This window comes from Phocoena phocoena, chromosome 3 (assembly GCF_963924675.1).
Source record: "Phocoena phocoena chromosome 3, mPhoPho1.1, whole genome shotgun sequence".
NCBI lineage: Eukaryota > Metazoa > Chordata > Mammalia > Artiodactyla > Phocoenidae > Phocoena > Phocoena phocoena.
The window spans coordinates 147,159,684-147,174,648 of record NC_089221.1 but is presented as its reverse complement, the minus strand read 5'-3'; the positions used below and the strand labels follow the sequence as shown (position 1 = coordinate 147,174,648).

At 48.0% G+C, this 14,965-nt stretch overlaps 1 protein-coding gene across 5 annotated transcripts in view; it reads right to left on the bottom strand.

Moving 5' to 3' along the window:
* The window catches only part of KCNIP1 (potassium voltage-gated channel interacting protein 1), a 355,966-nt gene that overhangs the window by 139,012 nt on the left and 201,989 nt on the right, over positions 1 to 14,965 (bottom strand). Inside the window, exon 3 of one of the 5 annotated variants that reach the window (XM_065874921.1) lies at positions 754 to 779. The exons of the other annotated variants lie outside the window; for them this stretch is intronic. Within the exon in view, the coding sequence (XP_065730993.1) occupies positions 754 to 779 (26 nt within the window). The remainder of the gene's footprint in view (positions 1 to 753; positions 780 to 14,965) is intronic. 5 annotated transcript variants of the gene reach the window in all.

The window sequence follows — 14,965 nt, the reverse complement described above, 5'->3', positions numbered from 1 at the left end:
GTGGAAAAGGCCGTCCTTGAACCCTGGCTTTCTGACTACAAAGTACTGTGCTCTTAGCCATGTAGATACACCCATCTCTTGGAGGGGGAAGAGACAAATGCCATCTCTTTCTGAAACCCAAGGCAACGCTGATCCAGGATGCTCCCCAAGGTGTCCAGCACGCTGTGACTGGCTCTGTGCATCCTATATAATCCCAATGGATGTGATTTATTAGGAAGAAGGAGGCACCGACAAAAATAAGGAAAGACAGGAACATTTGTGGAGCTCCTACCATGTGCTTTATACCATGTTGAGAACTCAGAAATCCTGGCCTTGCCCATTTCTAGTTGTGTCATGTAGGAGAAGCTGCCCTTTGGGAGCCCTGGGCCTGTCATCTGTAAAATGAGAAGCCCCCCTCAAACAATATCAAATAACTCCTCATTGAGCAAGAATTATATCTTGACTCAATCTCTTTTAAGGGTAACCTTGTATTCCGTTATACAACAGAGGTCCGGAAAGGCGAATTGACTTTTCCAAGCTTATATCCCTCTTGAAGCTAGAGCCCACTCTCCCTTTTCTACAGTAATGGCTGGGAAGGGAAGCTCCCCGACACATGTTCCCAAACTCCAGCCCTCTATGAGGCCCCCCGTGCGGTGACAACCCCTTCATCTCCCTCTACTTGGGAAGAGTGACTGAGAGAACACTGGGGAGAGGGACCCCCAGCGAGGGGTGATATCTGTTTAATGAGAGGCCGTGGGAGGGTGGAAAACATACCCGATTTATCTTTGTTCCCTAAATACCTCTGAAATTCTCCCTCGAATACTTCTAACTCAGCAGAATGTGAACAATTATAGCGGGAAGCTATTCATAGGTGGAAGGGGGCTGATGGAATTATTTATCAAAGTGACATTTTAATTATAGTGAAGAATGAGTTTGTTGTCACCGAGATGGAAGGTGGTGGCACCAGGCCTCCACACACCCCTCCGGAGTAAATTAAAAATGCTCCCCTCTCCACGATAACTCCATTAGGTGCTGGGGACGCAGGGAGCAAATGGCAGGTTCTTTCCAGTACACATTTCTGGGAGTTGGTGTGATGTGAGGGGTTCTGCTTCGCACTGGGAGGTGGGAGGGTCTCCGGGACACGTGGGGTCAGTAGGCAGAAGCCAGATGGATTCAGAAGAGACTCCTTCTGCTTTCAGGGGGCTCTCCTCCCCACCTGATCATGGACCAGGCCACTTGCCCACACTATCCTTGTGTTCCCCTCTCTTCTAGAAGAAGAGATATCTGCCTAATCAATTCCAACCATGCAGAAGTGTATACAGCAAAGATTAAGCCACTTGAAGTAAATGAACCAATTTCCTTAACCTCCCTGACTCCTGGGTCCCCTCCTCTGAGGCATCCAGTGTGTGCAGATTCTCCTCAATTGGTCCTGAGATAATCTACACACACACGAGCCTGTCTGTAGTCTGTGCTGGCTTCAATTTTCTCCTTTAGTTATTGCTGGGCTGTTTCGCCTCCCTAACTAGAAGGAAAGCAAGCAGAAGGCAAATTATGTTTTGTCTGGCATTCACCGACACCCCATAGCATGGCACTGTTCTTGGTTTCTACCATTTATTTAGTCAGCAACCGAGATACACCAGGCACCATGCTTGGCACTTGGCAGAGGTATTAGTTCCGACCTTCCAACAGGCCACGGAGGGTTGAGTTTCTATCCCCATCTTGTAGATAAGGAAACCTAGATTTGGAGTGGCTAAGTCAAGCCCTCCAAGTCATGACATGCAGTTTTTGGGTGTAGCCCTGGGCCTGCATCTACTCATTCAACATTTCATATATTCTTACATGTGCCCGCCACTGCGTCAAAGACAATTAAGAAACGGTCTCTGATCTCCAGGCATGCACAGTCTACATGTGGGTGGGACAGGGAGGACAACAGGTAAGTCAACATGCTAATAATGGTGTAATAATGGTCGCCTTCATAGAATGTGCTTAGTGTTTGGAAAGAGGAGGGTTGGTGTTTAAATATAAGCCCTGTCACTTTCTACGTCACACATGACCTTGGATAAGTCACTTGGGTTTTTTTGAGGGCTTAGTTTGCTTAAGTGTAAAATGGGCATAATAATACTCATCTCATTGGGCTGTTACAAGCAATGGGGATAATATTTATAAAGAATTGAAGGGACTAGAATTTTTCCAAAAAAGATACCCAAATGGCCGATAAGCACATGAAAAGATGCTCACCATCACTAATCATCAGGGGAATGCAAAGCAAAACCACAATGAGATATCGCCTCACACCCATTAAGATAATTATTGTCAAACAACATAAAATAACTAGTGTTGGTTAGGATGTGGTAAAATTGGATTGGAACCCTTGTGCACCACTGGTGGGAATGTAAAATGGTACAGCTGCTATGGAAAACAGTATGGTGGTTCCTCACATTAAAAACAGAATGATCATATAATCCAGCAATTCCGCTTCTGGGTATATACGCAGGAGAACTGAAAGTAGGGACTCAAACAGATATTTGTATATCCGTGTTCATAACAGCATTATTCACAATAGCCTGCATCCAAAAGGCGGAAGCAACCCAAGTGTCCATTCAGGGATGAATGGATAAACAAAATGTGGTATATATACATACAATGGAATATTAATCAAAAAAGAAGGAAATTCTGACCCGTGCGCTACCCTGGATGAACCTTGAAGACATTATGCTGAGTGAATAAGCCACTCCCAAGAAGACAAATACGGTATGAGTCCACTTACATGAGGTCCTTAGCGTAGCGCAACTTACAGGGACAGAGAGTAGAATGGGTTTCCTGGGGCTGGAGGGAGGGGGAATGGCGAGTTAGTGTTTAATGGGTTTCAGTTTCAGTTTTGCAAGATGAAAACCTTCTGGAGATGGTTGGTGGTGATGGCTGTACAATGTGAATGTATTCAGTGGTACTGAACTGTGCCCTTAGCAATGGTTAAGATGGTAAATTTCCTGTGATGTATATTTTACCACCATTGAAAAAAAAGAATTGAGAGATCTCAACAAGTGCTACTTCTCTCTCCTCTTTTTTTTCCCTTCTTTTTTTTTTTTGAAGATTTTATTTATTTATTTTCTTTATTTCTTTGGCTGCGTTGCGGCACAGGGGTTTCTCTCTAGTTGTGGTGTGAGGGCTTTCTCCCCCTAGTTGTGGCGTGCAGGCTCCAGGGCACGTGGGCTCTGTAGTTGTGGCTCACAGGCTTAGCTGACCTGCAGCATGTGGGATCTTAGTTCCCCGACCAGGGATCATTGGAAGGTGGATTCTTTACCACTGGACCACCAGGGAAGCCCCTCCCTCCTTCTCAAACAAACTAAACAGAGAGTCCACCACAGTCCCGGTTCTGGGAACACAGCTCCTGCCTCCCTGTGGCTCAGACTTTACTGAGAAGAAGGACATATAGGCAGGTGATGATCACTCCCTGTGATATGTGCTATGCTGGAGTTCAGCCTAGGGCGTGGGGGAAGCACAAAGCGTGCCTGATGTGTGTGTGTGTGTGTGTGCACGCACACACCTCGGGTTGCTTTGGGAAGGTGGAGGGGGGCAGAGAACGCTACCTAAAGGGGGCGACACCTCAGCACATTCTCCATGAATGTGGTGGTCAGCCTGACAGAACCTAGAAAAACTCCTCCGTATCCGTGTTGTCTTCTCCTCCAGGCCCGCTCCATACAAACCGCTCAGGCTAATCCAGCCTCCCTTTCCCCATCCAGCCGCATAAGGGAGAGGGCTTAGAAGACACAGAAGAGGGAGGGACCACAGATGGAAGGAGCCTGCATGGAGCAGAGGCATAGATGCACTGCCCCCTCCACTATGAGCTGCACTGGTGAGAAGTAAACTGTTACCATCTTCAGCCACTGAAACTGTGGGGCTGTTTGTTACAGCATATGTACTGTTAAAATAATAGGACTAATACAGTCGGGCAGGGGACCCTATCATTTAAAATACAGATAGTCTTAGGAGTGGTCGTGATAATAGTAAATCCTGCCCCGTGAGGTTGGTGATGAGCTGGGGGTGGAGGCAGTTTGGAGTGAAACTGGAACCTCTCCCATCCCTCCCATCACCCTCGAACCCGGTGTCCCCCAACACTGACCATCACCAAACCATAAACCAGAGCCCAGCCACTAAGCCTCGGCAGTTGGATGAGAACATTTCAGCTGCAGTCAGCCATCCGGTCACTGGGGATCTCATTTCTGACTCAGACTTGCTTGCCCACAGTCCTTTTGCTTTGCCTCCTAGCACTTAAGTTCAGTTTGCAGGATGTGGCTCCCTGGTCCCCAAGCCTTCCCTTCAGGAGCTGCAGCTGGCAACTATCACAGTGGTTGATAAGTGCCAGGAGCGGAGTGACTTAGGCCAAAGCCGGGATCGGGGTGCTCTGGGATGGCAGCTCCCCTGGTCTCTCCCAGGCCGGCCAAGGGAAGTGTGAAGGTTTCCAGCTGCCTCTTATCCACACTCAAGGTCATCACTACTTGCTCCAAGTTGCCAGACTTGCATCGCATAATATGAATACCAGCACTCACCAATTACAGAGCGTGTACTGGATGCCAGTACCCATCCCCGACCCCATGTTGCAGAGGAGGAAAGAGACGCTCAGAGAGGTAAGGCCAGCCACTCGAAGTCATGCATCTAGAGAGTAGCAGAGCTGAGATTTGAACCCTCGACTGTCTGACTGCAGAGGCTTCTGCTCTGGGCCAGGCCTCACGACTTATGTTGAAGGTCAATGGGCTCCCAGGCCATCCTCTGCCCACAAAAAAGACTAATTTAAGTACAGTCATCAAGTACCTGCATATACTCCTCTCATTCTGGTCTGTGCTCCCACGTCATCTCTTCCGAGGGGGCTTCCCTGGACCCCTGTCTAAAATAAACAGCCCCCATCATCCCCAGTGTAGGGTATGCACAGAGTAGGTACTAGGTAAATATGTAAATTTATTAATTTGAGACTCTGAATACCTAATTAAATTAGGTAATAACAAATACCACTTATTTGGTACCTTTTAGGTGTTAGGAACTGCACTAATGCTGACGTGAAAGTATCATCTAATTTTAATTGAAGAAGTAGACACCATTATTATACCCATTTTATCAGATGGGAAAACTGAGGGTCAGAGAGGAGAAACAATGTACTCGAGGCCATCAGCAAGAAGCAGAGAAGGTAAAAGAGCCCTGGTCTAACTCCCAGGCCTGGATGCTGAGCCTCTGCTCTATACATCCCTTCTCTCCTTGGGCTGACCTTGGTCCTCGACCTGTGGCCATTTGTAGTCAGACTGAGTCACAGGAAACAGTCTAGATATGGACATGGAACAGGGAGTGGTTTGCTCTGCAAAGCTACTGGGCTCCCTTGGCGACCTCTTGCATTTCCTTCCCTAGGGGAGCTGTGCCAGGAGCCTCATTCAGGGAGCTGAGGGTTTAGGAAGGAAGGCAGGTGTGTGTGTGTGTGTGTGTGTGTCTCCCTCGGTCCTGGTCTGAGGCTGCCCTCCTACTGACACCACCTAGTAAAACAATAGAGGGCATTGCCTTAGGTGTGAGTGAGTGACAAGCACCATCACAAGCCGATACTTGCTTTTTAAAATCTTGCAAGAAACGAATCATACATAGAATCCAGCCGGGAAATAGGAAGTCCCCTTGAGGACAATGCTGGGTGGCCCCAGGAGTGGGTTTATTAAATGTGTGGGATGGAAATAAGAGCACTGGCCCTGCAGCCAGGCAGCTGGCATTAAGCCTCAGTGGATCTGCCACTCACTGGCTGTGTGGCCTCGGGTGAGTGACTGCACCTCTCTGTGCCTCAGTCCCTCCTCTGAGAAATGGAGACTACAGTGGCTGTTGAAACTGAGGACCATGAACTCTATGAAACACCCAGATGAGGGCTCAGTACGTGGCTGGTTTCTTAGGTCCCTCCCTGACTTTCAGCTCCAGGGCATTGAATTTTTTACATTATGAACTTGAAAGGTTTAATTCTCCAGTGGGTCTGACCCTTGATGCCCAAGGGCAGATCTATGAGCAAAGCAACAGGTTCTCAGGGGACCCATGAGAGCCCATTTCAAGTCTGGACTGCTTGGAACAGGCTGGCTTTGTCTCTCTCCCTCTCTCTTTCTCTGTCATTTGTCCATTCATTCATTCACTAATTCATTCATTCATTCATGGTCTCTGCTATGTGCTGAACATGGTGATGTCCAGAACAGGACCTACCTAAAGTAGATTCCCCCTGTGCTCGGCTGAATAATGGCCCCCTAAGGATGTCCATGCCCTAATCCCTGGAGCCTGTTATTTACATCGTCAAGAGATCTTGCAGTGTGATTAAATTAAGGATCCCGAGATGGGGAGAGTTCCTGGAATTATCAAGGTTGGCTCAACGTAATCAGAATGGTCCTTATCAGAGGCAAGAGGATGAGAGTCAGAGAAAGTCAATGTGATGACAGAGGCAGAGGTTGGAGTGATGCACTTTGAAGATAGAGGAAGAAGCCATGAGATGAGGAATGCAGGCAGCATCTAGAAGCTGGAAATGGCGAGGAAATGCCCTCTCCCCTGGAGACTCCAGAAGGAACACAGCCCTGCAACGCCTTGACTTTATCCCCTTAAGACTCATTTCTGATTTCTGACCTCTAAAACTGTAAAATAATAAATGTGTGCTGTTTTAAGCTACTGAAGTTGTGACAATTTGTTACAGCAGTGATAGGAAACTAACACCCACCGCCCCATCCCACATTATTCTGTATCATGCAACTTTTTGGTTTCCTTCTGAGCATCCACTTGTAATTACAGACTTGTCATTCATCCGTCTTCCCCACTGGATTGTGAGCTCCATGAAGGCCAATATCCTGTCTGTTCTCGTCCCCTCCGTGTGCTGAGCGTAGTGGCAGGCACACAGACACTGCTCCATGAATAGCTGTTGGATAACTGTTCTGCCCCTGTCCTCAAGGACCACGTACAGAGCAGTGTACAACCTGCTCTCAAGGGGAGTGCTGACCCATGGGTTGGGGAGACCAGAAATGTACTGACAAAAAAACAGCAATGGGGCTTCCCTGGTGGCGCAGTGGTTGAGAGTCCGCCTGCCGATGCAGGGGACACGGGTTCGTGCCCCGGTCCGGGAAGATCCCACATGCCGCGGAGCGGCTGGGCCCGTGAGCCATGGCCGCTGAGCCTGCGCGTCCGGAGCCTGTGCTCCGCAACGGGAGAGGCCACGACAGTGAGAGGCCCGCGTACCGCAAAAAAAAAAAATAATAATAATAACAGCAATGCCTACTCGAAATTGAACGTCTACTAGGCCAGGTACTGGGCTAAGCACTTTTTAGAAGCATGGCTTCATTTACTCCTGCCAGCAGCCCTATAGAAGATGAGGGACTGAGGCCCAGACTAAGAGAGATGAGGTTACTTCCCCTGGTCACACAGATGGGTAATAAATTTAAGTTCAACTGTCTGGCTGCAAAGTTCATGCAATTTCTATTGCAACAGACTGCTGCCCTGTGATTTCTAAGGCCCATTAGGGCTTTTACATTCTCATCTATTCTCCTCCCCACCACCGTCAATCATGATCATCAGTTAGCAGCAGCAGGAGCGGCATCTTAATCTCAACACCTTACTACAGCACCTAATATACGCAAAGTGCTGTGAAGGCTATAAAGAAGTAACTACTATTATTGCTATTATTATTATTGCAATCGTTTATTAAACACCTACTATGTACCAGGAACCGTGCCAAACACACACATGATCCCATTTAATTCACATGACCACGCCATGGGATAGGGATTAATTCTTCCCCTTTTACAGACGAGGGCACTGAGACTCAGGGACATTGACCAGCTTGACCAGCAGTGAGGAGGAAAGCTGGAACTTGAAAGTAGATTCATGTGACATCAGAGGCTGTGCAATCAACCGCTATGCTCTCCAGCCTCCCTGACTGCAGGGTCAAGGTTGCTTGCTTGAGAGGCACTGTCGGAGACATGTGGAAACACCAGCTCCGTCAAGACAGGGCTCAGGAGGTCCATGGTCTAGGATGGAGAGCGATCTGAAGCATGGCCAGCCTGGGAGACAGGCCTGCTCCTTAAAGGAGTGAAGGTGGCCCTGCAAGTGGGTCCCATGTGGACATCCGTCATGGGCCACTCAGCCGATGGCCCCGTCTACCCTGGGAGGAATATTCGCCATGGATGCATTCAGCTCTAATTTCCTCCATTCACTATGCCATCACGAGCTGAGTTCTAAATGCCGCTGGGTGCACTATAGCTCTAGTGACAACAGAACCATCTCTGCCGCAGGAATGAGAGGCGGGGCTGATATGTTCACGGGTAACAGGCAGGAAGGGTGTGCCTGGGAAACATGCTGGTGGAGTTGAACATCTCTGAGCAAGGAGGATGGGGAGCTCAGGGGCTGAAAGGCTGGAGAGACGTCATGAATTCAGTCCTTGTTAAGGCCTTGCCAGGGAGCTAGGTGTCAGGATGCACCTGGTCAACATCCAATGGGGGCTGGGGGTGGGAAGAAGGTGGTGAAATGTGGGAGAGGATATCAACAACCAACAGGCTGCAGAGTCATGCTTCCTTCCTCTATTGGGTTCAAGTCCCAGCTCATCCTCTAACTCACTGGTGACCTTGGACAAATCCCGTCCCCTCTCTGAGCCTCAGATTTCCCCTCTGGAAAGTGAGGGAGTTGGATTAGATAGTCTCTAAGGACACTTCCACCTGTGAAATGTTATGGCTTAATTAGGCCAGAGGCATATTGTTAAGGAAGCTAGCTTTGAACTCAGATTTTATTTTATTTTATTTTATTTTATTTTTTTTGCGGTACATGGGCCTCTCACCCTTGTGGCCTCTCCCGTTGCGGAGCGCAGGCTCCGGACGCGCAGGCTCAGCAGCCATGGGTCACGGGCCCAGCCGCTCCGCGGCACGTGGGATCTTACCGGACCGCGGCACGAACCCGTGTCCCCTGCATTGGCAGGCGGACTCTCAACTGCGCCACCAGGGAAGCCCCAGATTTTATTTTAAAAAACGATTTTTGTTTCTGGATTTACTACTTATTGGTGATGTGACCTTAGGCAAGTTACTATGCCTTTCTGAATCTCAGTTTTCTCATCTGCAAAATATGGATACTAGTAGTTCCTAGCTCCTAGGGCTGCTGGGGATTAAAGGGGATAATGCCCATGAAGGGTTGACCCTGTGCTGGACACTGAGGGCACTCAGTAAATGGGGGCCACCGTGATGACAGTCATGAAGCCACAGGCCGCTCTGCTCCAGGCTGTCAACTTCTTTTCTTTGGGAGGATGGGGAATCGTTAGGTTCCAGGAGGTTGCAGAGGGAAATGTGGAGCAAGGGAAAGAAAGCACCTGGATCTCTCTGTTATCACTGATTAGAGCTGAAAATAAAACTGAAATTCAGCTAGAAAGAAGGAACATGTGAGTCACTAGGGAAAAGAGCCCTCCGCCAGCCTCCGAGACCTGTGAGTTGTCTCTCCACATCTTCCTGTCCTTGTCACCGTGACCTTCCTCTCCCATGGGCTGGGCATCTCCCCCACACCTCACACAGATTACAAAGCTCTCCAGGTTGGTCCTTCAGCCTCAACTGTTCGCTGCCCCCTGCTGTTAAGTGCAGCTTTTCTTACGTTATTCCCCTGAGCCCAAACCTTTCGCAACTCACAGGCTTCTGAGTTTGGAATTCCAAGCTCTTCCAAGTTCAAGTCCCAATCCCTCCTGCCATTCTTATCTCTAACAGTCCAGCCTGGCCTCCCAAGACCACTGTGAATCGACCGTGAGCAGCCTCTCTCACTTCCTGCCTCAAGCCCCTTCTCTAAATCTAGCACTAATGAAGGAGTCCATGCATTCATTAATTTATCTAGCCAACAGATGCGAATAGAATGTCTAAGACGCACAGAGTCTAGGGAATGTGGCTTGGCACTGGCAGCCCATGGAAGGCTGCTGTCCTGTCCAGTGCCCATGGCAGACATTACTAATGGATCACAGCACTTTTCTACTCAGCGAGTTCAGATGCAGCCTCAAAATTCTCAAAGCGATTCCTCAGGCAGCCTCTACGTATCACCTGAGCTGGCACAACCCAGATTCCATCTTCAGGTAATAGAGTCAGCCAGATGGGGACTCTGGGCCCATCCCAGTGCCACTGCTTACCCTGTGAGACCTCAGACAAGGCAAATGTCCATTCTGAGCATCCACATCCTGAAGGTTAAATAAGGACAATTATTTTGACTTCACAGGGCTACTGGAGGATTAGAGCTCATGAATACTGCGAGATAACATTTTGGGGTTTTCTCATTGCTTTCCCCCCGTTTGCTCATTTGCTCATTGGGGTGGGAGATGCAACCGGAAAGGTGAGAAAGATTTTCAGTTTATTAAGCGTCAGGTGCCTGAGCCCTGGAGATCATTTTGTGCCCAAAATAATAGATTTTGAAGAACAGAGGAAGAGGCAGCCTCTTCTGCCCTCAAGTTCAATAAAGCTTCTCTTAAACCAAGGCAAGGAGGGGAGGGAAGAAGAAAACTAAGATGTTTGTGGTCACTGAGAAGGGAGGGGAGGAAAGAGAACCCCTAAGTCAGTTTGGAGATAAGAATGCAACTGAAAAACAGGCTGGGTGCTGGGGTTTCTGCAAACAGCCCGGCACGGGAGCAGCAGAGATCCTAGGAAGACAGGCTGAGGCAGCCTCCCAGCACGCGCATGCCCTGGCACAGTGCCCAGAGCAGTGGACAGTCCCCAAGCGTTGCCTGGAGGTGCTGGCAGGCGGGTGGGTAGCCCTGATGAGCCCACCTTTGGGGTGGGACAGAGAGGAGGCACTGATAACTGCCCAGGACTGGATGGGAATGAGGACGTCTCTGCATTTGCTGAGGTAGATGAGGGCAACCGAGCTGGGTGTCCTGAACCCCCGCTGACGCACTGACCCAGAATGAGCTCCTCTGTCCCCGCTCCTAGCACCGGCCCCAAACTTAGATGCAGCTTTTGGGAAAGAAGTTGGGAGAGAAACTGAAAAGACAGAGGTTAAGGTCCTGCTACCCAAAGGGCTGGGGGCTCAAAATGGATATGAAATTGAGTGATATAAAAACTACATTTCTTCCTCCCCTGAATTTGAGGGCTGCTGTTTGCTCACTACATATGCAAAGTAGCTGGTGTCTATTAGTATTGCAAATCCCAGCCATTTCACAGCTAACTATTATTGCTAAACGGAAGTATTATTAAGTGTTTTTGTTGTGAGGATTAAATGAGATAATGTTCTGTAAACCCTCTGACACATAGTAGGCGCTCGGTAAATATTAGCTTTCCTGTTTTCCCTTCCCCATTCGTGGAGTTAAATCCCTCCTACCCACAGATTCTGAGAACTGTCATTTCCATCGTGTAGGCAACTTCTCAGGGGCTGTGAAGACTTGATCTGACTGGCCTGCTGGCTCTGTTGTCAAGTACATTTGATCAGTTCATGAAGGGGTCTTTAAAAAATGCTTTGTGCTTTGATAAATTTGGGAATAGCAAGCTTGGGAGGCAGACTGCTCCCTTGTAATTCAAGGAAACGTGTAATCCTTCAGCATCCAGCCTGCAGTAAACTTCACACTCATTGTCCCTGGCTCTTCCCCTACATTTAGGACCAGGAGTGTAGACTTGGAGAATCCCCAAGGAGGACTGGAAGGTGAAAGGTGTTATGGGGCTAAGAGGTCTACCCTTGGATTTTCTGGTCTTCCCTCCTGGCTTTCCCTTTCTCAGTCAGCTGGAAAGCTAGTCCCCAACTCTTTGGCAACAAGGGACTCCAAAAATCTGCCCCAGACCAATAATCTGGAGTTGATGACCTATGTGTCCCGTGGCAATCTGTTTTTGGGTAGCCATTGCTGCTAACCCTTTAACAGCCTGGAAAGATGCTAACACAGAGAGAAGGGGTAGATGCGACATTATATTGCTAGTACTTGCTACTATTTATTGAGCAACTGCTAAGTGTTAGGCTGTGCTGAGTACTTATATTTTCTCTGTTCTTCAATGGCAACCCTGAGAGAAAAACCTTAACCCTCATTTTACCAATCAGCAAAAGGATCCGGGAGAAGTACCTGCTTATGACTTCCCAACATGTAAGGGGTGGAGCCACCTGCCACCCAGGGCAAAGCACCCTAGTCAAGATGACCTAGAAATTGTTATTCAAACCATCTACATATCACCTGTCATCTGTTCTATATTGTTGGGGCTTAAGGCAGCTGTGTGTCTTTCTCATTCCATAGGTGGGTTTAATCATCGTACAAGGATCCTTAAATCATTTTCATAAATGAGGTGGCTAAGGCCTCATCTCACCTCATAATCTCTTCTGCAATGTTCATATCACTTCTTGAGAGCTCAGCTTGCACACCCAGAAAGTCACTGAGATGAATGAGCTCAAGGAGCCTTGGCACACAGGTGGTTACTTTCCCACCTATGCCCAAGGCAGCCATCATAAATGATTCACAGATCTCTTTTCCACTGAACCCAGATGTGGCCCCAGAATCCTTCTGAAACAGCTCTTGAGGAAATCACGACCAATGAATTACAAGTTGGCAGAGGGAAGTGAATCCTATTTGTCATTGCAGATCGAGAAGATTGCTAAGGGCCCTTCATACTCTGATACTCTAGGAGGCCTTGTGGTGTGGGGAGTGTAGCAGTAAGCTCGGGATCTGGAGTCCTGAATCCAGCCCAACATGGCACTTGCTAGCTCTGTGACCTGGGACAAGTTAGTTGTTGTCTCCAGGCCTCAGTTTCTTCACCTGTATCATTAGCTCTGTGGTCTCGTGTAGTTCCAATAATCCGTGATTCATGACACATCACCTGATAAGGATTAGATATGAAGTAAGCCCACAGAATTTTGCATCCCAGGCCAAGAAGACATCATCTAGGAGTGATGATGCCTATCTTTAGGCTTATTAAGAAGGAGTCTGTGTTAGGCATTTTAATGGCAACGTAAAATGCTGTTTGAGATGAGGCTCCAGCAAATCACAACCGAATCACATATACTCAGGATCAAAAGTGCCTCAAAAGTTATTTGTGTCATCTGACATTGAGACCCCTCTATACAAGACATTGCCAAGTCTCTGCCTGTATGCCTCCCATGACAGGGAGATTCCCAAGACTTCCCAAGGCAGTCCAATACTTTTTTGGACACTTCTGAGTATGTGAAAGCTTTTTCTTATATCCTGGCATTACTTCACCTCATTGGACATTGTAACTCTTGGGCTCATACAGGACCATCTAATCCTTTTGTCTCTTAATAGATCATCAAGTATCTGCAGTTACTTTTCATGTCTTATGCCTCTATACCCTTGCTCAACCCCTGCCATGAGACCACCTTGTCTTCACGTTAAAACATCTTCAAGTCCTGCCACTATTCCTTACGTGATGTGGTTCTGAGTATCCATGCCCTGGATATGCCTGGAGTTGTCTATGTCAACATCCAACTTGAATGGAGTCACGTAGGCATGGTCTGCTCAAGGCAATGTGAAGTGGGAGCTGGTGAGGTAGCTGGTGAGGGGTCCTAGGGTCAAATGACTTGGATTCGGACCTCAGCTCTGTGTGACCTTGCATGAAGGGCTTTTCAGAACCTCAAATGCTTTGTCTGGCAATGAGAGTGAAAACAGTACTTGCCTCATGGGGTTATTAAAAGATTAAGTTGGCTAATGCATGCAAAATACACGCAGGAAATGCTCAAGTAATGTTAGTTATTACCACTCTGTCTTCCTAGAGATGGTATTTCTGTCAGTACAGACTAAAGAAATAATTATCCAGTAGTGTTTCTAAGAAGGTGCAGATCCCTGGGAGCAGTTCTGTCACTTATGGAGTGGGATATGGACCAGTGTGTTGTGGTGGAGGGGTTTGGAGGGGGTCAGCACACCTAAGCAATTAATGGCCAAGGGACCAATAGCCAACTCTCCTTAGAGGCTCAGAAAATAAAGTTTAGAGCAGAGAAGGCTAAACCCTGGCCTGACAGAAAGCACCAGGGATATTTATGAACTTGTAAGAGACTCATTATTTTACTTTTTTTCTTTCTCGTTTAGGGCTGTTCATCCCACGGTGTTTAAGAGCTGATTCAGGGCAAAGTATGTGAGCTGTTAATGAGCTTTTGGGATGCCTTCCCCCACTCTGGCAGCGGATCAGAGGAGAAGCACACAGGGCTGTCAGAGGAAGGTGGAGAAAGCTGGCTTTGATTCCTTGTGAGCCACTCTTAAGTCCTGGCCCAGGAGGTCTTCCCACCTCCAAGCTAAGAGCCAAATCCAGCTCTGAGCAGGGGATGAGGTGCCTTGGATTTCCAAGAAATCTCTCGAGCTGTTTGAAGAACCTCTAGCTTCACTTTGAAATGCTAGAGGATCCAGCAGAGCTCAGCGGGGACCAGAGCCCTAGGGGAGGTTTATTATACCCAGGAGATGCCATTAACTCAGGCTTTCCCCGCTGGGCCAGGAAGATGGCATCACAGTGAAGAGATGTGCTCGCTAAAAATGCCCAAGGGTACTTCATGACACTGGCAACTGGTGGGGTCAGGGCCAGCTTCTGCTTAACCCTGAAGGGAAATAGGCAGGGTCATCTTTCTGGCCTGCCTAAGGCTGTCTTTGGTGAACTTTTCATCGTTGATTCTCCAGAAGTGGTACATCAACCACCTTCATCATAACGAGGTGCAGTTACTTTTGAAAACGCAGATTCCTGGGGCTTCCGCCGTCCGGCTAAATCAGACTCTTGGGGACAAGGCCTAGGATATTATATACTTAACTAGCTTAATAGGTATTTTTTTCATCTTTATTGGAGTATAATTGCTTTACAATGTTGTGTTAGTTCCTGCTGTATAACAAAGTGAATCAGCTATATGTATACATATATCTCCATATCCCCTCCCTCTTGCATCTCCCTCCCACCCTCCCTATCCCACCCCTCTAGGTCATCAAAAAGCATTGAGCTGATCTCCATGTGCTATGCAGCTTCTTCCCACTAGCTATCTATTTTACATTTGGTAGTGTATATATGTCCATGCTACTCTCTCA